The sequence below is a fragment of the Fonsecaea monophora genome (genome assembly GCF_001642475.1).
Source record: "Fonsecaea monophora strain CBS 269.37 chromosome Unknown Scaff12, whole genome shotgun sequence".
Taxonomy (NCBI): Eukaryota; Fungi; Ascomycota; class Eurotiomycetes; order Chaetothyriales; family Herpotrichiellaceae; genus Fonsecaea; species Fonsecaea monophora.
In genome coordinates, this window is record NW_019173943.1 from 74412 (window position 1) to 99142 (window position 24731).

The following is a 24731-nucleotide window of genomic DNA, read 5'->3' on the forward strand; positions in this document are numbered from 1 at the left end:
AACTCTTATCGCAGATCCGGACCGTACAATCACTCGCTCCGTACATGTATGTGAGATGCAGCAGAGGGTTCAACCGAGATATCTTGCCCGCGTCGTTAGTATTGGAAGACTCATTTCTGCTGCACTCGTCTGAGGGTCCGCATCCGTGGAGCAACGGCTGGAAGATTCTATTTGATCGGTATTCATTGTCCAGCGATGCAAGACGACAACTACAAGACTTTCCAAGCCACGAGTTCTTTCAACGTGACGATGAGGAACTATGGTAAGTGAATACCCAGCACGAAGAGAAAGCGAGATGAGCATCGATGGTCAAAGTGTCTAGAGGACAAATCCGCCCAGCGCGAAGAAGTATGGGGTCTCACTTGAAATGGCACTTATACCCGGAATAACCCCCTCCTCGCTCGAAGCAAAACCCCAATGCCCCCTAAACTTACTATTTCACAAGCAGAATAGTATTCTCGGAACATTCCGTTGCCCCTCAACTCTGCCCCAGAGAAGGGTACCAAACAGGCAACGGCGTACTTCCGCATTGAGACTCTGTCATCAAGTCATCAAGTTAAAAGGTTCAAGGGCTGTTCAGGCGTAGAGATATGTGTCACCCGGCATTCTCTGTTTGGCCCGTCCCCGGAGCCCTTGTGCTTCTACACGAGATGGAAAACTCATAAAAGGGACCTGAAGTGCCCTTGCTTCTGCTCACTGTTTGTTCTTCGGTGTTATTCATATGCAACCCTGAGGAGAGCCAGTGCCGGCGAAGATGGCGTCTGCAAACAAAACCTCACCAGATGATCTGACAATTGAGAACTTGACGCCCCATGTCATCAAACTAGGTTCAAACATCAACGATGAGCGCGTGAAGTTCGTCTTCGCAAAGCTGATCCAATACTCACATGACTTTGTCCGAGACACGAAACTGACCACGGCCGAATGGGAGGCGGCATGGCAGTACCTGACCGAGGTTCGTGTGCTCCATACTCTGAGCTCTTAATCCACCTCAAGAGTCGAATTCTAACTGAAGATTTTCCGCTCGAAAGGTCGGACAGTTTTGCACCCCGGACCGGCAGGAAATGATCCTCCTCTCCGATGTCCTGGGTATATCGGCGCTGGTCGATGCCATCAACAACCCGACCGCTCCGCGAGCGACGGAATCGTCTGTACTAGGACCTTTCCACAATGAAGCGCATGAGTTCGACAACGGCCAATCCATCGCTTCCAAGGGGGCTATCGGAGAACCGATGCTCATCCGCGGAACGGTCACTGACACCGAAGGCAACCCACTGCGCGGCGTCTCGGTAGATGTATGGGAGACGAACGGCAACGGCTTCTACGACATGCAGGACCCCGAAAAGGACGAACCGGACTGTCGCGGTATCTTCCACACGGACGAAGAGGGTAGGTTTGCACTGGTCGGCGTAAGGGCGGTCGACTATCCGATCCCGTTTGATGGACCGGTGGGTGTTCTGCTACGCCTGCTGAACAGATCGAATGTGCGACCAGCACATGTGGTATGTTCCGCCAATCGCCCCCAAAACATATTCAATAGACATTGTTACTAAGATTGCCTGTTACGCAACAAGCATTTTGTGCTCCAACACCCAGACTGCGTTCGACTTACCACGGCCTTGTACTCGAATGACAGCACGAATGTGGCACTGGATCCGGTCTTTGGGGTGAAGAAGAGTCTGATCAAGCAATTCGGGTGGTCGGATGACGCCGACCTAGCCAAGCAGTTTGGGATTGAGATGCTAGAAAGGGTCGACGCTCAGGGTAAGAAAACGGCCGGATTCTGGACGCTGGAGCATGATTTTGTTTTGGTCAGGAGATAGAAAACTTTGAGAGTGTCTTGTCGGTGTATAGGCTGCTTGAGAGAGTACTCCTTTAGGTCTAAGAGTAGTGGCAAGGGGTTGTTGGTGACATGGTATAATTTTCATAAGTCTTGGATCTTGCACACAGAACAGAGAGAGGGAGAGAGGGACATCTGAGATGAGTACAAGTAAATCAGAAGCGTGCACCTCCATGGCCATATACCTTGTCGAATCCGCCTTGCAGGAATCGAGTGGTTGTCAAGCGCAGGGACAACGAGACAGCGGGTGAATATCCATAGGGCCTCTCACCTCTGAGAGCAATGATTCAGCTCCGCCATTTCAGAGCGCTGTTGGATCATCTCATCGTGCAGGTGTCCACGGTGTCCTACGAGGGTGTCAACGTGAAGAAGTGAGAAATTTGGGAAAAATCTGGCTTTGTCATTCGTCCAGTTGAACCGGATCTGTCAATGCGGCCATCAACGATCAACGATTCAACGGAGATGAACGGCGTCAATGGGGAGGCATCTGCAATACAACCCTCGACGAATGATTGACGAGCAGCATAATCAACGTGTGTCGGCTGTACAGGTTCCAGATCCTTTGCCAATTCGCCAAAGGTATCCAACCACAATGTCTCGTTCAGGATGCTAATATTGTACCTGTAGTGCCTGTTCTCGACCTCTCTCTAGACCTCAAACATCGATGTGACCTGAACACCATGGAAAGAACAAACTCCAGGAGACGCAAGGGAGGAAATCCTAAAGAGAATGGCTCGCATAATGTTGTGGCTCCAGGATCCAAGACATCAGCGAGCGCAGTGACAGACCAGATACCAACACCTCCAAGGACACCATTCGGAAACATAAAATCGGCTGGATACTTGTTCTGCCTGTTTTTGTTCCTCCTCGTGTCTGCCTTGCTTCTCAATCAGCTGGACAGTGATCCACGGCTGCTCAAGGGCGTCCATGACATCTTCGGACATGGCTTGCCAGACCACGGACAGACCAACGGTGACATTGCGATAAAACTACACCCCAAAGTACATACTAGCCGCCCGCCGACTACATTGACCTTCGACTGGGAGATTACCAAGGGATATCGATACCCAGATGGTGTTCGCAAAGAGGTCTATCTCATCAATGGCCTATTCCCAGGCGAGACGATTGAAGCTCTTTCAGGCGATCGAATCATTGTCAATGTCACCAATACCCTACCAGACGAAGGCCTCGCCATACACTGGCATGGATTAAGAATGGAACATGCAAACGACATGGACGGTGCGGTTGGCCTGACCCAGGATCCGATTCCGAGAGGTGAAAGCCATCTCTACAATTTCACCATTGGGGAGGACGAGTTTGGCACGTTCTGGTATCATGGACACGAAAAAACACAAAGAGACGACGGCCTGTATGGTGGTCTCGTGGTCTATCGACCTCTTAGCCAGCTCGATGAGAAACAAAGATATCGGTATGATGAGGAGATTCTGCTGCTGATAGGCGATTGGTATCATCGACCAAGCACAGAGGTACTCCGCTGGTATATGAACTCTAGGTCGTTTGGGAATGAGCCTGTGCCGGATTCTTTGGTGGTGAACGGCAAAGGAGACTTTTCCTGCGACATGGCAGTCCCAGCAAGGCCGGTGGAGTGCGTTCCGTCGAGCGAACGAAGTGAGCGACCTTATCTAGAAGTCCAAAGTGGCCTGCGCTATCGCCTACGCTTGGTCAATACGGGCTCGCTGGCTGGCTTCTCGCTGAAGATGCATAATGCGAGCTTCTCCCCATTCCAGGTCGATGGCGGCCATGATATCACAATGGTCGAGGCTCAAGAGGTCGGGATCGTCTATCCTGGAGAGCGCGTGGATGTCATTCTACAGACCGGTGCGGGCGACAGTCAAGGCTACCTTGATATTGAATTGGACGATGAGAACTTCAAATACCCGAATCCAGCCCTCGAACCGTTGCAGAGATTTCCTGTCAAGCGTGGAACCAGATCTAGTTACCAGAGCCAACTGCTTCAACCAGAGCTCGAATACTACAACCTCCAGGCAGCGTTGCCGAATAGCAGTCTTCCGATTGCGTGGTCAGATACGCCATTGCAGTTTGTCGTCTACACAACAACTCTCAAACTGGCTAGACACCACAATATCCCCATGGGCTTCATCAATCATACTAGCTGGACACCTCAGTCGCCGCCATTGCGTTCCCTGACTCGAGATCAATATGATCAGAACCAGCTGTCGCCACACATCCCGCTAGTCAAGGATGGTCATGACACTATTGCTGGCGATTCTGGCGGATGGGTCGAGATTGTCATCAACAACCTCGATGACGGTGGCCATCCGTTCCATCTACATGGATACTCTTTTTACGTCGTCTCCGTGTTCCCACCACCAACTCCCTGGAGCAGTGAGAGACCGCCCTTCACCGCAGGAGGCACTGCTATGTACAATTACAATCCATTCGCCGACCCACCGTCAGAGTCCCCTGCCGGTCTGTACAATTTAGAGAACCCGCCAGAGAAGGATACGGTCTTCGTCCCCCAAAGAGGCTACGCTGTAATCAGGTTCCGAGCCGACAACAGGGGGACCTGGATGATGCATTGTCACGTCGGATGGCATCTCGGGAGTGGCATGGCCATGAGTTGGGAAGTCAGCTGATGAATTCGGATTGTCTCTGATCACTCAGCGACAGGAAGAAAGTCACCTTCCGTCTGCTCCCTCGTACAAATCCACGCTGACCACATACCGGTACATACACAACACATGCCATTCTAGGAAGGACGCAAGAGCTGGACGTGTGTTTGTGTTCATTGGTTGTTGTCCAAAGATCCTAGTCACCTTCCTGTTGCTGCCAAAGCGTCGAAGATGGTCTGCTGCGTCGATGTCCGCTGGGTTGAGGAAGCGAATAACGCTCGACGCCACAACAACGTGTCTGTAAATCTGGCCATTTGACACTTTCAATTATGCATATCGTGCCTACTGCAGATCCCGGCTCCACGACATGCTGCCATTGTCACATCGCGCACCTCTCAAACTCATTCGCCTGCTTCGTAAGGCGGCTTCGGTATGAAGCCCGCAGCCTCGTCGCTGCCCAGACTGTACCGCAAGCGGCATCGGAAACCACCACGTGCACGAGGGGATATACGTGCTTTCCAATTGAGTACCCTTGATAGGTCGGTACAACTCTGCTGTGGATAAGGAACAGTGCACTGGACGAAATAACTATTCAAGGAGAAGGACAATAACGCTATATAGGATTGGGGTCCCGTATATCGCAAGGTGAGGGACGTACTTTGATGCTCTATCAACAAGTACGACAGCCACCATGCGTTCGTTGTCTGGCTTGTATGCTGTGCTTGCCACTGCCTTCGTGGGGAGCGGTGTCTCTGCAGACTCGCTGGCGAGCATCAACCATGTGGTCCTGTTCATGCAGGAGAATCGAGCCTTTGACCATGTAAGTGGGAGAGTAACGATGAAGGATTTCTGCTGATCCCAGGACAGTATTTTGGCACCATGGCCGGCGTTCGAGGCTTTTCAGACCCTAATGTCCAAATCAACCCTAACGGCAAGTCTGTTTGGTATCAGTAGGTGAGATGCACCAGTTGGTAGGGAAACGCACCTGAGACTCGTCTAGGAAGTTGAACAACACTATTACCACCAAGGCTGACTACTTGCTCCCATTCTATTTGAATGAGTTGGGCGGCCACTGGTTGAATGCGACGCAGTGCATGGACGCGGGATCTAATGGGTATGAGGAGAACCACCTTGCGTATAATTTTGGTCTGAACGATCACTGGGCCCTCAACGTGAGTTCTTGAATCCGCAGAAGTTTCTCTATTGTCATCCCATTGATGGACCCTCGACACAGAATACACCGTGGAGTTGGGGGTACTACAAGAAGAGTGATCTTCCTGTCCAGTTTGCTCTCGCAGAAGGGTGGACGATCGGTGACATGTATCAAGAGAGCGTAATAGCGTCCACCAACCCCAATCGTGTCACCTGGGTCAGCGGCTCCATTGCAGTCCCTGGGTCGCCGCAGACGGCGGATGAAGGCGGCGTGTACATTGACAACAACGAAATGCCTGGCTGTGAAGCACCCGGCTTGAACTGTTATCCGCTATCCTGGACCACCACGCCCGAGATCTACCAGCAAGCCAACGTTACGTGGCAGGTGTTTCAAGACATTGACAACTTCGATGACAATCCTCTTGCATGGTTCCAACAGTACCAGATGGCGAAGAACGGTACTGCCCTGCACAAACGGGGCATGTCTTTCCTTGGGCTTGACGCCTTTTATGAACAGGCTGCAAATGGCACCTTGCCGATGGTTTCGTTTATCGTTGGTCCCACAGAACTCTCGGAGCATCCCCCATACTCTCCTCACGACGGAGCATGGCTCCAGCAGCAAGTGGTCAACGCCGTCACTCGGGGGAAGAACTGGAACAGTACTGCCTTGATCATCAGCTACGACGAGACTGGCGGCTGGGGTGACCATGTGTCTCCTTACCACGCCCCCAACGGGACGGCGGGCGAGTGGTTGGACGACCCGTTCGGGCTGTTCGGGCAGACATTCTCAGGGCCTGGGTTCCGCCTTCCCTTTTATATCATTTCGCCCTGGACACGGGGCGGCAACGTCTTTACCGAGAAATGCGACCACAACTCCCAGATCATGTTTGTTGAAAAGTGGTTGGCGGCCAAAGGGTTCGACAACGTGGTTACGGATCAGATGCCCACGTGGCGTCGAGCACACATGTCGGATCTGACAGCAGCATTTGACTTTAGCAGGCCAGACACTTCCATCCCTACCATACCCCTCGCAAAGGAACCACACAAGGATAGCAAGGGTGTCTGGGACGGCTCAGCCTTTTGTGAGTCGCAATATGCCGTCCAGCGGCCACCAGTGCCTTACGGCAACCAAAGCGAAGAGACTTCTCTCGTTTCTGAGAAGGGGTTCAAGTCAGTCAGGGGGTATCTCACCGAGGGCCGCTATCTCACCTTTGAGTCGTCGGGCTATGCACTTTCCAACCCCGGTGGCGTGGCCGCAAAGTTCAACGCGACCAAGGCGACGGCTTCGCATTCCTCGATGGCACAGCGGTGGGTGATTCACGAAACGGCCACAGACAGTCGGAAGTATACCATTAGCAGTGCGGTGGATAGGCGGTACATGGGAGCGGACATGGAGCTGGTCAACAAGACCATGGCGGTGACATATGCTATTCCTTACCTCGGGGGTGGAAAGGGGTACAACCTGGTGAACAGCGATGGGGAGTTGGTGACCATTGACACAACGGGGAAGCTGTCGATGAGTTCGACTGCAGAGGGAGAGGCACCGGCCTTTTTCATTTACAGTGTGACATAGCTGGTGCCTAGTGCGACACCGCGAATGTGTTGAAAGAGTACAATGTACGGAGAACAATACCACAACATGATGTTGAGGTAGATATGGTGCAAAAGACACTTGGGGAATTGATCACGGTAGGACAAGATCCGTCGGAACCAGCATGACAGACAAATTCGTGTACGAGGGCAAGGACGAGTACGAATACAAGGTCAAACCTTTGTAGACCCTCTCATAGATGAGTCCCTTGTACCTCTGTACCAGTGGGGGTTTATTATTTGCCTGCTTTGTACCTGTACTTGTCCCCTGTCCTCATTTGTATTTATTTGTGAGCGGGGGGAGGTTCGGGTTTTATGGAACCTGTGACAGATTGGCAAGACCCAACCGTGTTTGGAAGAGGTTCATATCGCCGATGCCTGCTCCCTGATCCTCAGACAAACCGTTTGCCTGTTCGAGTAGTCGAAACCAGGGCAATAGACGAGTAGGTATGGACCATCAGAGGGACGACTCGTGGGGACTACTGCTAGATCGGCCTTGGGGCACATTTTCTTTTCGCTGTTTGGTGGGGGGGGGCCAAGAAGAATAATCAGAATTACTCGCAGACTCGACTGTCGACTAGCACAGACACGGTTGGTTGGTACGCGGTGAATCGCTGGTAACCAGACCAGACGAGAAGCTCGCTTCGGGCGAAAACCACCAGTGTCCAACTGCCTGGTCCCAACAACTCGGAAGCGCAGATCGTTTATCGGTTGCCCTGATACGGGGTTCTTGCTCGGTGCGAAAGCTCGATGATGACTTACCTAGATGATGAGTACTCGGTACAGGGAAGTACTTTGGTAGTACAAGGTATATACTACATAGATCGCGCAAAGGAAAAGGGGGCCTCTACCTAAGTGAATTGGGGAGGCGTGCCGAACAATGTGATTGGCCAGGGGTCTTTCCCGAATAGGCAATTTGTCCAGGTACCTGCCCCAATTGGGGCGAATCAATAGGCCAGAAAGTCGGGCCAAAGTCGCCAAATACTTCGGTTTTCTAGTATTCGTGCAATAGTAACGCCACAGGACCACTGATCCACTGATCCACTGATCCTCCGATCCACAGATTCACCACCACACAATGACTGACTGATTGATTCACCGAGAGGAGAACCAATGGCTTTCTTATTCTACCAGTTCCATACTCGGTACTTGTTTACTCGTATCTAATCAACAACCCGTTAGCGAAGACCAGGGGAAGGCGAGATCTTGGGTGTCAGACCCCAGTCCTCAGTCCCAACAGCCCTATAAGGATCCTGACTGGTTCTTCGGTACCAGACTACCTTTGACTGCGGGTGCTGGTAGGATCGTCTCCCGCCGGTCTGGGTTCTTTGAGTGTTTCGTTCCTGCCTTTTGCCGAGCCTTCTTCGCCATTAGGGAAGCTTGGCGGGGAAACAAAAGTACCAGACCCAAAGTACAGCGGACAAGGTACACGGGCGTCCAAGTAATCAGCTGTCAAAATCAAACAGAGAGATTCGCTCGCAATGGAGTGACTCGTAACAAAATGAATACTTCCATGGGAAACAGGACACACGGCGAGAAAGGAGAGTCCTCGCTCGAGGGTTTTCCATGTCTCGAGCGGCACTGTGGGTGGTGGCGGAAGTTCCAGTGGAAATCGTGAACTAGAAGCTTGGTATACTCTCTTGACCCGACCTTGTGCTCGAACCTGCTGTTTGGCGGTGAATCGGGACCCCCCCACTGGACCATTTCAATGTCTGGTACATACAGTATAACGTACGGAGAATTACATCCTTGGGTTTCCCCCCCCCTCTCTCTCTAGCTTCGGCCTTTTATCCCCAGTCGAAGTTAGTCAATCTACCTACATACACTATTACACTACTCAATCTACTTAACCTCAACCTAGTTATATGATACACCTACCTGTTCACCTGTCGAGTGGTCCTACATTACCTCCTCGACTCGTCCCTACGTCTTCATCTAGCGCTTACCGACTCCTCGAATCGCGGTTTCACCGTTTCACCCACGGTCGGGACGAGTAGAGACACTTTACTCATTCGTGGACGCGGGAACTAATCAAATCCTGCTGGCTTGGCGGTACTCTGGTGTCGAGTAGTGGCGGCGACTGTGCGTTTGAGTCTGGGTCTGGGTCTGGGTCTCATGTCATGTGGTTAATGGGAGCGGTGGTACCTAGCTAGCTAGCTAGCCAGTGTGGTACTGGGAGGAATGGGGTTTTCTAGCGAGAGAGGGAGAGGGGGGAGAGGGGGTATATAAAGGAGACTGACGGACTTGGAAAAGAAGGGTGAGTTGGGAAAAGAAAGAAGTAGATATCTACTCTTATCTACTGACTCCAGACACTACAAAGCCTCACTTGCAAAGACACCTTCCCACTATCAATCGACACCATGAGGCTCCCACTCCCACCCTTTCCCCTCCTCTCCGCCGCCCTCCTCCTCCTCCTCTCGCCCCTAACCACCGCCTTCGACGGGATCGGCTGCATGACCATGACCGAGGACGTCAACTGCGGCCGCGGCGAGTGCCAACTGGGCGAGCACTACATCCGGCTCGGCGTGACGACCATCTACGGCAACCCGCTCGACAACTGCGAGTGCCCGCAGCTGCTGGGCATCTGCAGCGCCATCAACCCGGAGTGGCACGGCACCTGCACGTGCGACCAGGGCGACCGCACCATCCACATCCAGGGGTTCCCCATCCGCGTCTCCGACTCCAACATCGACTGCTGGTCCTGCACCGACAAGTTTGACGACTCGGCCCGCGACGTGCACCTGATTTGTCGGGGCCAGCCCGGCGTCACGAAGAGTAATGTCGGGTGTCCGTAGTTGTCCCCTGGAAAATTGGGAGACGGGGGAGGAAATTGGAAGATTTGGGAGAGTCGAGGGCTTTGTGGGAGGTGGAGAGGTATATATACGGAGAAGGGACTGCTGGTGTCGAGCTACGGCGGGATGTGTTCGGCGGGAAGTGGGAAGTGATATCCCAGGTATTGGAGGAGAGCTCTATCGAAGAGCATGGCATTACGAAGCGACATCTCTAGAAAAGCAAAACAGAATGAAATGTCGAATTCAGGACCGCCGACACGTTGGGAATCATTGCTGGGGTCGGGAGATTTCCATCCTTATCCTTTTGTTGGTGACAACACTGGTGTGTGTATATACGGTAGAACCTCGTCCGAGTTTCGATAAACGGGTGGGTTGATCACCTGATACTTGAGAGCTGTGCGTCACTCGGGGTGTGTGTGCACATAGGTAGTCAGTTAGGGAGGTAGTCAGGTAGGCAAGTTGGTCAAAACATAGGCAAGTACGAACAGTCGAGAGTATCTACACAAATCACTCCTCGTGCGGGTTTCTAACTCGATCTGGAAGTCATACGGGTCACTATCAAGTAGCTTGACCCACTGCCACTATCACTTAATCACTTATCATTACCACTACGACGACGACGACGACGACAACGACTACCACCACCACGTCCTCCTCCTCCTCCTTGTTCCTCAAAAGACTCTTTCGTTCCGTGGTGGGATCTGTCACGTGTGGCGCTAGGCCAGGTTGGAACTAGCCCGATCTTTCTTCTCCCCTCTTTTATTCAGGTAGATCGAGTCACTAGGACTCTTCCTCCTTCTCTCTCTTCAGACAGAAAAGAGCTCAACAAACCAAACCAATCTGCCATTGCGGCAACCAATTCCTTTTCCTAGTTGTGGGCTAGTGTCGAGACTCATTCGGTTGAACGTCTTGCAACAGGATCTCTTCTCACCTTCCTATTCTGTATTCTAGGACACAGTATAGAAAAACGACTACTCGTGGAGATCAGGGAGTATATCCGCCAATGATGAAGCAATGAATGAATGAACGAACGAATTGTCATGGAACATGGGATATGGGATAATGAACATGTAACACGCGACATGCGACATGCGATATGGGGGTATCTATCAACATATATCTCTAGCTATTCATCCGGACGATCCATCAATCCATCAATCCATATCATTCATCCAGATCATTATGCGTCTCGTCAAAAGAAATCCATCGCTCGATATGGGGTAAATCGCTCAATAAACCAATAAATTACCATGTATGTCTTACTTCCACTGTCTCACTCGCGCAGCGACTTCCAGCATCCCTGCCGGCCACCACCACTGCTGCTGCTGTTGCTGCTCCTGCCGAGTGCCACCCCCCAAAAACGCCGCTCCATACCGCGCAATCAATCCCTGTAGCGACACGAACGGGAACTCGCCCACCCACCACGTCTCCTTCTCCAGCAGGAGCATCAGCACCAGCCAGTGCGCATAGACATCCAGCGCCAAGATTTCGGCTGTCGTGAGCTCTCTATCCTCGTCTCCATACTCGTCCCCGGCGACGGCGTTCATGTCCGCGTGAGGATCGAGAAGGGGTAGGAGCAGGTCGACGTACGTCTGTGGCGCGCTGGAGAAAAAGGCCAGGAATGATCGCGCCAGCGGCTCCGCGTGCGTCGGATTTGGTCGCTGTAGGATGAAGTTGTGGAGCCAGCCGGGCGCCTGGGCGAGGAGGCTGTCGGGCGAGACGGAGAACTTTTGCCACTGAATGTTAGTGATGAGCGCGTCTTTTCCAATGCAAGAGGTGGCTAGAATAGGCGGGAGAAAAACTCACACAAGAAGCATATTCAAAGGGAATCTCAGTCTCCGGACACTCTGTAAACGTGCTGGTCATGATGTCGCTCAGAATCTCGTACGCCCCGTAGACCGCGGCCATGTTCTCGTCGACCTGCGGCCCGGCCAGCGCACATTCTATCCGGCATCGCAGCTGGGACGAGGCCTGGTGGAACGTCGCCCCCACAACGGGAAACATGGTGTGCGACCGTTCAGGTATGGTCGGTGAGTCTGTCGCGGCATCTCCCGCCGACTGGGCTGCCGCCGAAAACATCGTCTCCCACGGCGACTTGGACTTTGAAGTACCTGGCTCGACGGGGTTGGAGTTTAGCGCGACAATGGTCGTCCGGATCCCGCGCAGTAAGAGAATCATGTCGCGCGGGGTCAAGAGGTCCGTGGTGCGTGCGCCCTTGGCCCGGAGCACCCAGTGCTGAATGTGCTGGAAGGCGAGGGCAAAGGGCACCAGCATCAGAGAGCTGGCGATCAGGGGTTGCGTGTCTGACTCTCTCGGTCGCGACGTCATGGTCCGCATCTGCTCGAGGGCCAGCGTGTGATGCTCCAAGCCCATGTCGAGAATGTGCCGCACCGTCTCGGGATCGGCGCTTCGACCAGCGGAGATGGTGTCGCAGCACAGACACGTAGCAGAGAGTGCCAGAACCGAGTGCGAGACGAGCTCGCTCTCGAGGGCCAGCTTGGCGATGCCGACCTGCAAGACGATGCGGTCCTTTTGCCAGCTGGGCGCGGTCCGGCACGTATGGTTGAGAAAGTGGAAGTAGAGGTCCGAGTCTGTCACGTTGGAGAGGATAATGTCGCTCCCACCTTGACTTTGGGGGGCATTACTCGGCACCGGTGACTTGGACAGCATTTCTCTCGGAGGAGGGGCTAATCGACTCCCAGATGACCGGGGCGGCGACGGCACTGGAGATGGCAGCGAAGACCCCGACACGGGTGGACGTGATTCGCTTGATCTTGAAGCTCGTTCGTGCTGGTCTGTTGCATATGTGCAAGTCCTCAGACTTGTCTCGCACAGTGTACAGCACGGCTTCTTCTCGTCGCACTGTCGACGGCGTCAGTCCCGCCATGTCATCAATGATCAGCGACGTATGTGCTCACCTTCTTCCTTCTCTGCTTGCACGTCAAACAGCCATTGCGAGATTTTGCGTGGGATCGCCTGGACCGAAACCCCGGCGGGAAGGGGTTGGACGTCGGCGACGACGACGACGAGCTTCGATCCATTGAAATTTTTCTTACTGGGAGATGCCTCGCTACCAGCAACTACCAAGGAGATTCTCGGTGTCGTAGGGCTAGAGCATCGGGGTCTTGGTTTTTGATATTGTATTTTGTCTTTCGCTTGCTTTACTTGTTTGGAAGTCGTTCCGCTTGGGGTTTTTCTAATAGAGATTTCCTATTCGACCGTTTGGGGAGAAGCTGAGCTGACTCAGTTGTTCAGGGTCCTCTGTGGGTGTCTGGGGACAAGAATTGTCAGGGTCTTGCGACATGCAGTCGACAGCTGGTGGCGCGTGGGAAATCTTGTTACAAATTGTGCCTGAGTCTGAGCTCCACCGGGCGATGAACCGCGGTATTCCGCTTGATTAGCCTGAGATGGCTCTGGTAGGTGGACGGTCGACTGCCATCCGGCGGAGTAGCAGTGGAGGGAGTAGTAGTAGTACAGTAGGACGAGGTATGGGCATCGCATGGTGATTGCATCTTGGCAATAGGGCTGCCTGTGGTGAGGCCTGCGATGGTGCCTTGGCTGAAGTCATTGAGCATCTTGTCCAGGCCAGAGGTGAGATGGTGGTGTGGTGGTGTGGGTGGTGTGTCCCCAGTGTTGGGGTGGGATTTAATTATTGTGCTGCGCCCTTTTAACCAACTTACCCAACTAAACCCAGCCTGGCCATGGTGGGCGAGGCTGAGCATTTACTACTACGAGCCCCAACTATACGAGTCACAACTACTCGGTACAACTGCGTGCATCAGGCCAGAAACTCTTCTCACCGTCCCCCGTCCCCCGTCCCTGTCCACACCGATTTCGCATCCGATTTCGCTAATCAGCATTTGCAATTTCCTCTCTAGCCTCGTTTTTGTAGTAGGTTGTGGGTAAATGCTCTAGTGGGGGTTTTTTGGTTTGTGGCACGCCATTCCCAATGAAACCCGGGGACGGGACACGTCCAAGGGAGATAATATACGAGTACGAAGGACGGATTAGGCTCGAGGTATACTTGTAGGCAATAGGCAGGAGATACATAGCACCAGACACCGCCCAAAAGGAGACTGTAGATCTGTAATCGATATTTCGTAGAAGTGCAGGAAAAGTGCAAATCCCCCATGCCAGACAGAACCAGACCTCGGCATCTTGCGACAACAACACATGCATATCATATGCATATGCTGTGCTACTCATCACACCTACCGCATCTTCTCTCATCTATGCGACCCTGACTTTGAAGCAACCGTTTCATTGTCTCGACTGTAACGCTGACTCTGGATTCTTCGTATCCGGACCAGGACGCTGCTGAGACTGGATCGGTGACTTGACTGGGACGGATTTGTCCACCTCGAGCAAGAAATGGCGTAGTTTTCAGTAGTTGAGGAACGCGTCGCGAATAAAAGTGGACGCGGGTATACCACGGCGAGAGAGCATCTACTTGTAACCACTATCGCAGGTCTCAATGGTATTGGCAACGACGACGTCGACGACTCTCCGGCATTCCTTTAAATCAAACAGAGCGACAAGTCCAGGTCAGAAGACTATCAATCAAGCCAGGAGATTTCATGTGTACCTTGGTTATTATCTTGATGATATATAGTAAAAGGAACGCAAAAGGAATCGCAGTCTATAAGCCGAACGTCCTGATAGATCAATCTCTTCCCAATATGCTGCTCCTAACACTTCCCTTTCTACATTGTACTCGTTTCCTACTTCATCCAGATCACAATCCGTTCCGCTCCAAAAAGTCAAAAGTCACCTGGTACCCCGCCGTGGCGTTGTTGTGCAGCGTAAACGCATGTCCCGTGTTGGGCTGGATATAGTCCTCCACCACGGCGGCGTTGGGGTACGTCGCCCTCAAAGCCTGCGGTTCGTACGCCCCCTTGCAGTCGCCGTCGCAGATGTAAAAGTCAAATTCGGCCAGCATGTACTGCACCGGTGCCTTGAGGCCGGGACCCTGCAGGCCGATGATGTGGAAGGCCGAGGCCAACTCCGCGACAGGCACGGGCTGCTTGAGCGCATCGCCGTAATCAAACATCTCCTGGGTGAAGGCCGTGGCGGGATCGCCCCCGAAGAAGAGATTCTGGATTCCCGTTTTCTGGCACACGACATACCCGCTCGGTCGGTCGAAGGGAGGGTTGCTCGTGGCTGCAAAGTCAACACCCCACGACGCCATGCCCGGCGCACCCAGGTATTTGCCGTAAAAGTAGCCGGTGATAATCACACCGTCGGTCAGAGTAGGATATTTGGCCACCAACGCCGAAGTGAGGAACGATCCGAAACTGTGGCCGACATGGACGATTTTGTTGGGGGCGGTCAACGAGTTGAACTGCGCCATCGCAGGCTGTGCTTTTGCTGCGAGGCTGTAAATGGTCCCGTTGCGCGCCATCAAGGTCAACTGTCGAAGAATCTCAAGCTCCAGCGGCGCTTGCACCACATTGTACGCGTCTGGGTGGTCCGATTGACCGGCTCCGAGGCGGTCGTACGTGAGGATCGAGTATCCTGCTCTGAGCGACGCTTCAACATACGACAGGTTGTCCCGTTGGAGCTCAGGGTCCCAATATCTCCCGTCATAGTGTGCGCCGTGGGTCGCGATTTGTAGAATGTCTTTTTTCGCCGCAGGGGCTTTGGGAACGCACAGCTGGGCATGGATATTGAAAGTCCCGGCCGTCGTGGTGTTTTTAACGACAGTCTGCACGCCCTGGGGTGTGCTCCAGGTGTCTTCGTAGACGGCCCAAGCTCGTGCTTCAATGTTGCTGTCCACTCTCCGGTGGTCGTAGATGGCGCTATCTGCGGAAGCGAACACCGGGATGTCCAACTGTTTGCAATATCCGTTGGTTCTCTGAGGAGCTTTGACGGGCGAAGCGGTGGCGGTACGAGACAGAGCCAACAAGGCTACGACAAAGGCGGCGGCCATAATGGGCGAGGCAATAGGATGAGTGAGAGGTTGCGGGAGCTTTGATCGTGTCCTTCATCGAACGGCGGCAGCGAGGACAGCATTATATAGTTGTAGACAGTCAGCTCTGCTCAAGTCTACAATGTGAGGTATGACGTTGCTGCTGGTCAACAACGAGGGTAACTCAGATGTCATGGCTCTGTTGTCCAGGGCCGTATGAATAACGCGCACAACCGGGACAGTCGACTGAGCATGGTTACGATATGGGCCATGGCGGAGCCCGAGTACGCGATGGGGCGACGGGGTGGATGATAGAGCCAGACAGACAACCCATTTCGCAATTGGAAAGGAGAAGCGCTCGGAATTTATCCATCGTATTGCTGTACTTGTTCACGTTGAATATACGAGTGATGAAGCATGTCCCCCGCAAAGACGAGGCTTTCTTGTTGGTAAGCACCTCACGGTGGACTAGTTTGTGAGGCACTCTGAGAAATTGGGCGAAGATGGCGGACATGTGGTCGGAGGGACTAGACTGACCAGGGGCGTATTCGCTTCGCGGGAGCGTATTTGTGGAGTCGACCCTGCAGCGCTATGACAATTTGTACCTGTAGCGGCGGGAGAGGCCGCTAGTGTTTTTTGAATCAATGGCGACGGGGATGCATCAGAGCAAAGTTTGTAGGCAGAGGCAGTGCGCAGCAAAAGCTAGTACACGATGGAGATGGAGAGGAAGAGAGACACAAACTCGGGACTCGCACAGCAAACGAGGCTGATACAACAGCAACAACTGAAATCAATTCAATCCCCACCGGGGCACTGCTGATGCACTACTCATGCACTACTCCTCAACCTCACATTCAAGACTGATGGTTCAGTGCATCAAGTCAAGAGCAGACAACTTCAGAGGATTGCTATAAAGCACTGGATCTGGCCTGCATTTGACACATCTACCTCGTCCACTATCATCCTGATCCATCATCATCATCCTTATCATTCTACACCAACACCTCGGGCACAGACACTCCTTGCGTCCAGTCTCATCCTCCAACAACCAAACCAGCAAACCCTCACTCCATCTCCCTCATCATCACCTCGGCCTCCCTCACTCCTCTCTCCAATGGTTGCTCTCGCCCTCGCCCTCGGCGCCGCCATCTACTTCACGGCCGAAAAAGTGCGGGACCACAAGAAAAAGAAGGCCGCCCTCAAAGACAAAGACCAACAGGCACCGCCCTACGACTCGATCCCTCCCAGTGCCTCGGCCTTGGAGAACAGGGCGGCCCGTCGCTCCGTGGACCAGCTCCCGCAATATGTGTACAGCGAGCCCCCACCGTATCACCTCAAAGACCCGAGTCGCGGGCAAAAGGCCCCCAAATAAATATCTGTCATCCAGCTGTGCGGAGTTGGGGTTTGACAGCGCTTAGGCGAGGTCGTTTACGAAGGGGTTGGAGGCGGGGTTATGGATCTTGCAGGCAGGGATAGGGACGCCAGGGGGGGTCCGATCTTTTACCAGTGGGGCGTTGGGGGTTTCTGTATTTTGTATCCATGGTCAGACAGCGAGACAAGACGAGATACCTTGCAGCGGGTGTATCCGTCAGACATGCGAGGGAGCACGTTTGGTAGACGCGGGAGTTGTACAGTGTATAGAATCAATCTAATCTTTCCCATTCTCCACCAATCCTCCAATGCTCAATGTCCCTGGCATCATGGCATAGCATTCTTCTCCATAAGTACAACTGTGACTTTGTCCAATATTGGTAGCGGTGAGGACTAACATCGTCTTTCTTCCAGCTTTTGCGAGGCTATGAGGCTCGGGGAGAGCTGTATTTGGATGCCCGGCGTATGGAGTGTCTGCTCGCAGTGAGAGTGGCATGATGGCATTGTGATGAAGTTGTTTGTGGTCTAGAGCATTAGAACATGCATTTATTGAATCAGGAGATGTTCGTGGCCAATGCCCCTGCTCCACCTGAGAATTCCGTCTTTCTGTTCCTAGCAGCGACACGTGGCAAGGCACAACCTCGCATAACCGCAATTCAGGGTCTCCAGCGAAAAAAGACTAATCTGATCCGCCAAGCTACTGTACATGCAAGGGGACATGGGAATATGGAGGGTGGGAGGGTTCGCATCGAACACTCCATACTCCAGCCTGACCAAGCCTCGCGAATACGCTTTTCGCCCTCGACATCGACTCCACTTTTACGCAGATACGCACGCGCCCCCCATCTCCCACTTCTGCTGCTCTGCATTATTTCCAACCTCCACCATATAGTTTTCGGCGCCGACGTCAAAGAATGCCATCCTGCATGCGACACATGACACTTCGTCTCGCTCATATTCGCACTCGTACATTTGCTACAGGAATTAATTCCTGTTCCCCGGACGATAGGCCTGCGGCCTTCCTCGGCCTCGCACCTCCGCGCCGCAAAGCTACTGAGGAATAATTCCAAAAACCTTCGCTCCGTCGTCATGGATCCCGGACACGCAGAATACGACAGAAGACCCGTCCCTGCTGCGCCTTTCTTGCTGCGCAGTGACTAAGGTGCAACACAGTTCATGCTACGATTTCTCTCCGTGTCATAGACGCCACGGCCTTGACCTTGACCTCGTCGACTGGTACTCCTACGGTGTGATCATGCCCAGCAACCAAGGGTCCAAGTCTAGCCTTGAGCGATACGATCTGAAAAAGGCCATGGCTTGTTCCATAAATACAAGTAAGGAGTCGAGCTGTGATGACATTGTTGTTCAAGGTCGATGGGCCAGCAGCTCGGGGTTTTCGCTCGTCTCAATTTAAAAGGCCTGATATACTTGACCACTCTACAGGTTCATTCCTCATCAACCTCACTGTCTAGAATTACTATTACCTCTCTTCCTCGACACAGCGCGTCAGACTATTGCGAGACAAGACAGTGCATTCCACCTCCATCAACCCCCAAAAGACACCATGACAGGCAGTCTCCGCAAAGAATGCGACAAGGCGGCGCAAATCCTCAAGAGCTTCGTTGGTGCGCGGCATTGCCTCCCTCCAGCCTCTCCATGATATGCTGGAACCAGACTGACATACAGGCGCAGACAAAGGCCGAATACCCGCACAGGTCATCGCCAACGCCAAAGGGCTCGCCATCTTCTCGGGCTTCCGCGCCGCCATGTACCTCGCCGGGGCGGGTGGGTCTGGGGTGGTCGTCGCGCGACTCGCCGACGGATCGTGGTCCGCACCCTCGGCATTCTCCGTGCGCTCGGGCGGCATCGGGGTCGTCTACGGCGTCGACGTGTACGACTGCGTGTGCGTGCTCAACACGCGGGAGGCTGTCGACGCGTACATGACCAGCGAAATGACCATGGGGGCGGGTGCGTCAGTGGCCGCCGGCCCCATCGGCGGCACCGCAGATATCAGCACCAAAGAAGTCAACCCGATCTGGACGTACACAAAGTCCCGCGGCCTCTACGGCGGGTTAACCGTCGACGGCACCGTCATCAAGGAACGCCCGAGCATCAACGTCGACGCGTACGGGTCGGGTGTCACGGCGGCCAAGATCCTCAAGGGCGAGACGGAGTGGCCGGCAAAGACGCAGCTGCGAGAGGTCCTCAAGCTGGCCGGGGGGGAGAGCGCGGATGGGAAAGTTCTTGGGGCGATCAGCACGGAGCCGACGCCGGGGGATCTGAAGGAGTGATTGATTACAAGAGGTGGTATGACATAGCATGGCATGGCATGGAATAAAGTGGGAAGATGTAGGAATGGTGTTTGCTTATCAACTGGGGTAACATGGCAATGGGAAGATCATATGGATGGTTTTGTTGTCAACTGGGAGTTATATACTATAGCGCATTGGGCTGTTTGGTTCTCTTTATAATGGATTATTGCGCTTTGCTCTTTGCTCTTTGCTCTTTGCTCTTTGCTCTTGCGTCAAGTCGAGGATATTACATATCAGGTAGGAAAGGACTGTTTGAATCTGCCGTTAGCCGTGTCGTACGTACATACATACTCGGTACATAAGGTAGTCTCGGGGGGATGTTAAGTACTACAGCCGTGGCACGTGGAGTCTTGGGCGGAGAATCTCACAGCAGCAGGCGGGACAAATATTCAATGAAGAAATGAATGAATGACTGGCTGACTGGCTGACTGGTTGACTGCCTGCCTACCTAATTGCTGAAGTTTCTGCCATTGACATCTAATTAGATCCTCCAACCTAGCTGCCTGCCTGCCTGCTTGGGTATTGACTCGTTCCATTGGTAGGTTTGATGATACATGTCGGCCTCATTCCTCACTATCAACCACCTCGTTGGACATGGAACTGGACCCTTTACAACTGGGGCACCAGGGCGGTAGGTCAGGCTAATTGTCAATATGAATCTGATATTGGGAAATCTGGAAAACCGGTAATGGTAATTGGTGCGTCAAATAAAAGTCTCAAAAGGACATTGAGTGATCATCCAGCCTATCATTATCGTCCTGGCAGGGATGGGACCAAGAAATTTGGAATGACCGACACAGGCACAAGGGCGAAAGGGTGGAAAGGGTGAAAGAAATGGATCCTTGATCCCTCAACCCACCACCCACCCACCCACCATCCACCAACCGTCTCGCACCTCACGCCTCACGCCAAAGTAGCTAGGCTCTGGCGAAGAGGGCGGACGCCGACGTTTCGCTCCGCTGGATCCGGTGAGATATCGGTGGCCCACTCTCCTCGGCACTGCTCGAGGTGAATAAGTCCCGCAGAACCGAAGTCGAGGCCCTGGAATGGTTCGAGGAGCTAGAGTGTCTGTACCTGAAGAGACGGAGGCGGACACATGACCCAGAAACCAGAGAGTTGGTGCTAGGCCGGACATGTATCAACCCGTTCATGTGCCGAGACTACATCGCCGTATCGGATGTATGGCTGCGGTCTTGACCAGACTCTGCTCTCGCCGACACTAGATTAGGCCACCTGGTCGGAATCTAATGAGCCAATACCTCCCTGCCGCTCGAACGTGTGGGTAGGATCGTGGATGTCTTTGAGGTGCCGATAGCGTTTGCAACAAAGATAAACGTCTGGGCACGTCGTGCAATGATGGCTCGTCCCGTTGATTAACTATCCATAGTTAGCATTTTCCTCGGATTAGCACAGTACCGTAAATCTGGTAGTGCCCGTATAGACACTTACACAAAAGTAACTGACACAGGCTCCGGCAGATACTTCCCTCACCTTCTTCGCTAGCCTCGATAGCTCATCTTCGTCAACATCCGCAACACTCACGTCATCGTTATTGGACCTCAGGTATGGGATAAAGTGGGTTTTTTGGTGCAAAATTGCAATGTCTTCAGCCGTGTAGCCCTCGGCGGTCTTGTCGTCGACGAAAGACCGGCCACCCTGCTTGTCCTTGGCTCCAAGGTCAGGAAGCAGCGCCAACTCGAAGGCGCGCTGGTTTGCACCGGTCGCGGCGAAATGTGAGGCGAGTTTGCCCTCTACATCTGCATTTTTGACACTGAGTTCCTTACCATCGCAGACCGCCATAATGTCCTCCAAGATTGATACGGACGCAGTTGCCACGGCACAGTTGAGCAGATTTCCACAGGAGCCACCGGCAATGCTCGGGTTACGGCCCTTTCTGACGAGGAACTTGAACAAGGAGCAGCTCGGCTACTTCGTGCAAGCAATGAAACGCCACATGATGGATGGGACTGCCAATCTCAAGCACAGGATCTTCGAGGTCCGAAACGTTGGTGTCTTCAGGGTCGGCTTCGTTATCCAATAGTAGTGATATCATGTCAAGGTCTTTTTCTGGACGGCGTGATTGAGAGCCGCCGACAGGTTCAGCCTAGAATCCTAGACGGACGCGGTGTTTTTGTTTTGCAGCAGATATCTCACCGCCGAAAGGTTCGACTGCTAGACCATGGCGAGCTGACTGCACGTGTTGATCTTGGCTCCTCGAGACAGAAGCAGCGCCGCATTCTGCGCGTGAGCCTTAGCGACGGCCAGATCCAACGGAGACACATTGAATCCCCGAGGGCATGGACTCTGTGCAAGCTGACAGCAGACATGAGTTCTGTCGACGAAGCATTCAATTCACATATACGATTGGTGGGCCTAGGCAAAAGAAGCTCTCGGCCTGTAGGATGTCTGTGGTAATATCCTGCCTGAGATCGTTGATAGCATTCGTGTTAAAGCAGCAGTGTGGTGACTGGGAACAGTCAGAGGTGACAAGGCGCACAAGGCCGCTGAATCAGGCTGGGAGTCACGCCTTTGCTGCTTCACCACCTCTCGAGTCACCTTTAACTAGCATCGGCTCACCGAGTTGCCGCATTGGTTGGTGAGCAAACACCTGGTTGGATTCAAAATAACCATGCCGACGCAAACAATCAACTCTCCACGAGAACCAGGGGTTGGTTGCGAGTATCGTGGACCAATCTCCCACCAGGTTGACCCCCCAGTGACGGGCATGCTCAATGGCTTTTCGCGTGAGGGGTTGGTTCATGAACAGAAGGATGAGGCTCTATTCCAAGTTCCATTGAGAGTATCTTCCGGTCGACTCCCTGGGCCGCCTTCATTGTCTTGTCCTTCAAAAAATCTACCTCAGCCCTTTGGTGTGCCTCACCGGTCAAGGTTCTTGATAGGACTGGTGCGGGGCAAAGTTCCCGAACTAACCGGCTTCGAACCGGCCAGTAGGCGCCCCCAACTCGACGAGGTCAGCCGCATCAGCCTTGTCTTGGGTACTTTTTAGGAGGACGTCGTACCCAATGCTACAACCATTATACAACGCATGTCAAAGTCCACAGAGCTGGCATTACATTCCTTCAGTTGCAATTATTTCTTACGGAACTTGGACACTTTTGAGAATATGAACAGCGAACCCTACGGTGAAGTTGTGGCATCCCCACCATAAACTCCAAGCTCCTCAGAGCACACCCAAGCGTCGTTCATAATTGCACAGCCGCTGTTTAGAAGAGCTTGGTCGTGACTCAGGTTGAAGAATTCGAGATTAACCGCTGAGGATTGTGGCATTGTGATATTGTGGTATACATGGCTATGGTATTTTTCTCAGGAGAAACGCCTCGCCCGCCTTCGCCCGCCTCGCGCCCTATTTCCCTGGAGATGTGCAGATCAGGCCTTGTCCGAGCTATCGCACAGAGATTTTTACGTCAGTTTTATCGTCGTAGTAAACGATGAGGGGCCCTCCGGAGTATGAAACGTACAATAGGCAACAAACAGCACCGTGCGCGCTGGCCGATCGAGGCGCAGATGCTCCCAAAGTCGTCGGTGCTGGTGGGCGCCGTAGGAGCTTTTTTATAGAGAGTACTCGTCAGCATCAAAACGCATTACAAGTATTCACTGTTAATTCCCAAAAGTCCATTGTCTGATATTCTTTTGGGAAAGTATCAAAAAAAAAGGAAAACCCTGGAGGAGGGGTGGCACTTACGTGGCGCACAGTCCAAGTCGGCAACACCCAGCACATCGGTCGCGCAGCACACGGCCGAGCTGTCGGCGCCGGTGCACAGCGTCACCTGGCGGTCGACGAGGGCGCTTTTGCCCGGGATTGCCGAGGCCAGGGCGGTGGTGGCGCCGGCGGCGAGGGCGATGGCGAGTGTGGTGAAACGCATTTTTTGGGGGGTTTGTGGTGGGTGGTAAAGCAGAGATGGGATGGGCTGTGAGAGGTTGGAAAGGACTGTAGGTTAGATTTGGCAGGAGGTGGTATGGACTCTGGAGATGGGGTATTGTTGTCTTGAGGAATCAACCAAGTAAACGCCGAGGTGGAGGATGGAGAGAGTGAGAGGAAGAAGACCTTGTCCCAGACTTGTGACAGCTTCCCTTGCACAGCTTTATACTTGTCCAAAAGACAACCAGATAACTGCTACCCAGGCATTTGATACTCGTGCCATGATCTGGTCGGTTCCTCCCAACTGCTTGAGAAGCTTGGAGACATGGATTCCTTGATCGTCAATGCATCACTTCGCTTCAACCGAGCCGTGTTTGTGAATTGGTGACGATCATCTGTTCCACCGTCCTCCAGTCATACCCATACCCATACCCTAGACCCCATACAACGAGATGATCCCAGTCGCCCAGTCACCCAATCACCCATTGCCAGGACACTCAGTACTGAGTAATATGTAGGTACTCCGTATGTAGGGAGGTGGAATCCCAGCCCTGCACGACCGTTGATCGACGCACTAGTCTTGGGTGCCAACGTCGTCGTACCTGCGTCGATCGCTGTTATGTGTGTGTCCAAGGAATCGAATCTCGCCTTTACTGCGTTAAGTAGTTGATCCGGTGCGACAACAGGGGCCTTCCCATGGAGCGAGAGCGGTAAAAGTACTCGTCCCGTAAGATGGTGTGCCGCTGTGTGGGTGGTTGGTGGTTGGTTTCTCATCCCCTTGTCCCTGTATAGTTTGGTTATATTCAACTTGTTTCCAGGAAATAGACGAGCTTGAAGGGCCCATTACAGCCAACATCCAGGAACAAATGACGTTGCATTCTAACCAGGAGATCATCACTTGTCGATCTTTGTGGGGAGAGATCGACAAGCCTTGCTCATAAGAGGAGTTATTTCTGTGGCTTTGCCTCGAGAGGGTCCTGAGACATTGTTTGACTTGTCTGTGTGGGGTTTGAGCCACTCATTCACTGCCACTCATCTGCCAGGAACATGTCCTCCGTAGACAAGGCACAGATTGACGGACAGGGCAGGTTTAGGAGAATTAAACAGACGATCGACGAGCATCCATCCACCCATCCATCTCTTCTTATTTGGCCCCCCGGAAATTATCCCTGCGCTAGTCAGGGCCTGCATTCTACCCGGCTTCCATGCTGCCATGGTATTTGAACATTGTCCATCTTACTGATACCCTGATTTCCTACCCGAGGTCTCTCTGTGAAACACTTCATGTTCAG

General features: G+C 53.1%; 8 protein-coding genes across 8 annotated transcripts; 5 read left to right on the forward strand and 3 right to left on the reverse strand.

Annotated features, from left to right (window-relative positions):
* Positions 1 to 754: 754 nt before the first annotated feature.
* On the forward strand, positions 755 to 1823 carry AYO21_02633 (hypothetical protein; the record flags this gene model as incomplete). The annotated part of the gene is made up of 3 exons (XM_022652610.1): positions 755 to 955; positions 1041 to 1502; positions 1575 to 1823. The coding sequence occupies 3 exons, from the start codon at positions 755 to 757 to the stop codon at positions 1821 to 1823; spliced, it is 912 nt and encodes a 303-aa protein (XP_022514966.1).
* A 697-nt stretch (positions 1824 to 2520) lies between these two features.
* On the forward strand, positions 2521 to 4458 carry AYO21_02634 (hypothetical protein; the record flags this gene model as incomplete). Its single annotated transcript, XM_022652611.1, has 1 exon — positions 2521 to 4458. One exon carries the CDS (start codon positions 2521 to 2523, stop codon positions 4456 to 4458), a length of 1938 nt encoding a protein of 645 aa, XP_022514967.1.
* A 667-nt stretch (positions 4459 to 5125) lies between these two features.
* AYO21_02635 (hypothetical protein) lies at positions 5126 to 7159 on the forward strand (the record flags this gene model as incomplete). The annotated part of the gene is made up of 4 exons (XM_022652612.1): positions 5126 to 5254; positions 5302 to 5384; positions 5435 to 5606; positions 5669 to 7159. 4 exons carry the CDS (start codon positions 5126 to 5128, stop codon positions 7157 to 7159), a joined length of 1875 nt encoding a protein of 624 aa, XP_022514968.1.
* A 2377-nt stretch (positions 7160 to 9536) lies between these two features.
* On the forward strand, positions 9537 to 9971 carry AYO21_02636 (hypothetical protein; the record flags this gene model as incomplete). Its single annotated transcript, XM_022652613.1, has 1 exon — positions 9537 to 9971. The coding sequence occupies one exon, from the start codon at positions 9537 to 9539 to the stop codon at positions 9969 to 9971; it is 435 nt and encodes a 144-aa protein (XP_022514969.1).
* A 1256-nt stretch (positions 9972 to 11227) lies between these two features.
* AYO21_02637 (hypothetical protein) lies at positions 11228 to 13671 on the reverse strand (the record flags this gene model as incomplete). The annotated part of the gene is made up of 5 exons (XM_022652614.1): positions 11228 to 11704; positions 11775 to 12559; positions 12621 to 12830; positions 12887 to 13077; positions 13649 to 13671. 5 exons carry the CDS (start codon positions 13669 to 13671, stop codon positions 11228 to 11230), a joined length of 1686 nt encoding a protein of 561 aa, XP_022514970.1.
* Positions 13672 to 14703: 1032 nt separating this feature from the next.
* On the reverse strand, positions 14704 to 15897 carry AYO21_02638 (hypothetical protein; the record flags this gene model as incomplete). Its single annotated transcript, XM_022652615.1, has 1 exon — positions 14704 to 15897. The coding sequence occupies one exon, from the start codon at positions 15895 to 15897 to the stop codon at positions 14704 to 14706; it is 1194 nt and encodes a 397-aa protein (XP_022514971.1).
* Positions 15898 to 16990: 1093 nt separating this feature from the next.
* Positions 16991 to 19538, forward strand: AYO21_02639 (hypothetical protein; the record flags this gene model as incomplete). Its single annotated transcript, XM_022652616.1, has 3 exons — positions 16991 to 17184; positions 18691 to 18872; positions 18934 to 19538. 3 exons carry the CDS (start codon positions 16991 to 16993, stop codon positions 19536 to 19538), a joined length of 981 nt encoding a protein of 326 aa, XP_022514972.1.
* A 1265-nt stretch (positions 19539 to 20803) lies between these two features.
* Positions 20804 to 23443, reverse strand: AYO21_02640 (hypothetical protein; the record flags this gene model as incomplete). The annotated part of the gene is made up of 4 exons (XM_022652617.1): positions 20804 to 20896; positions 21009 to 21464; positions 21514 to 21584; positions 23263 to 23443. The coding sequence occupies 4 exons, from the start codon at positions 23441 to 23443 to the stop codon at positions 20804 to 20806; spliced, it is 801 nt and encodes a 266-aa protein (XP_022514973.1).
* Between the last annotated feature and the right edge of the window lie 1288 nt (positions 23444 to 24731).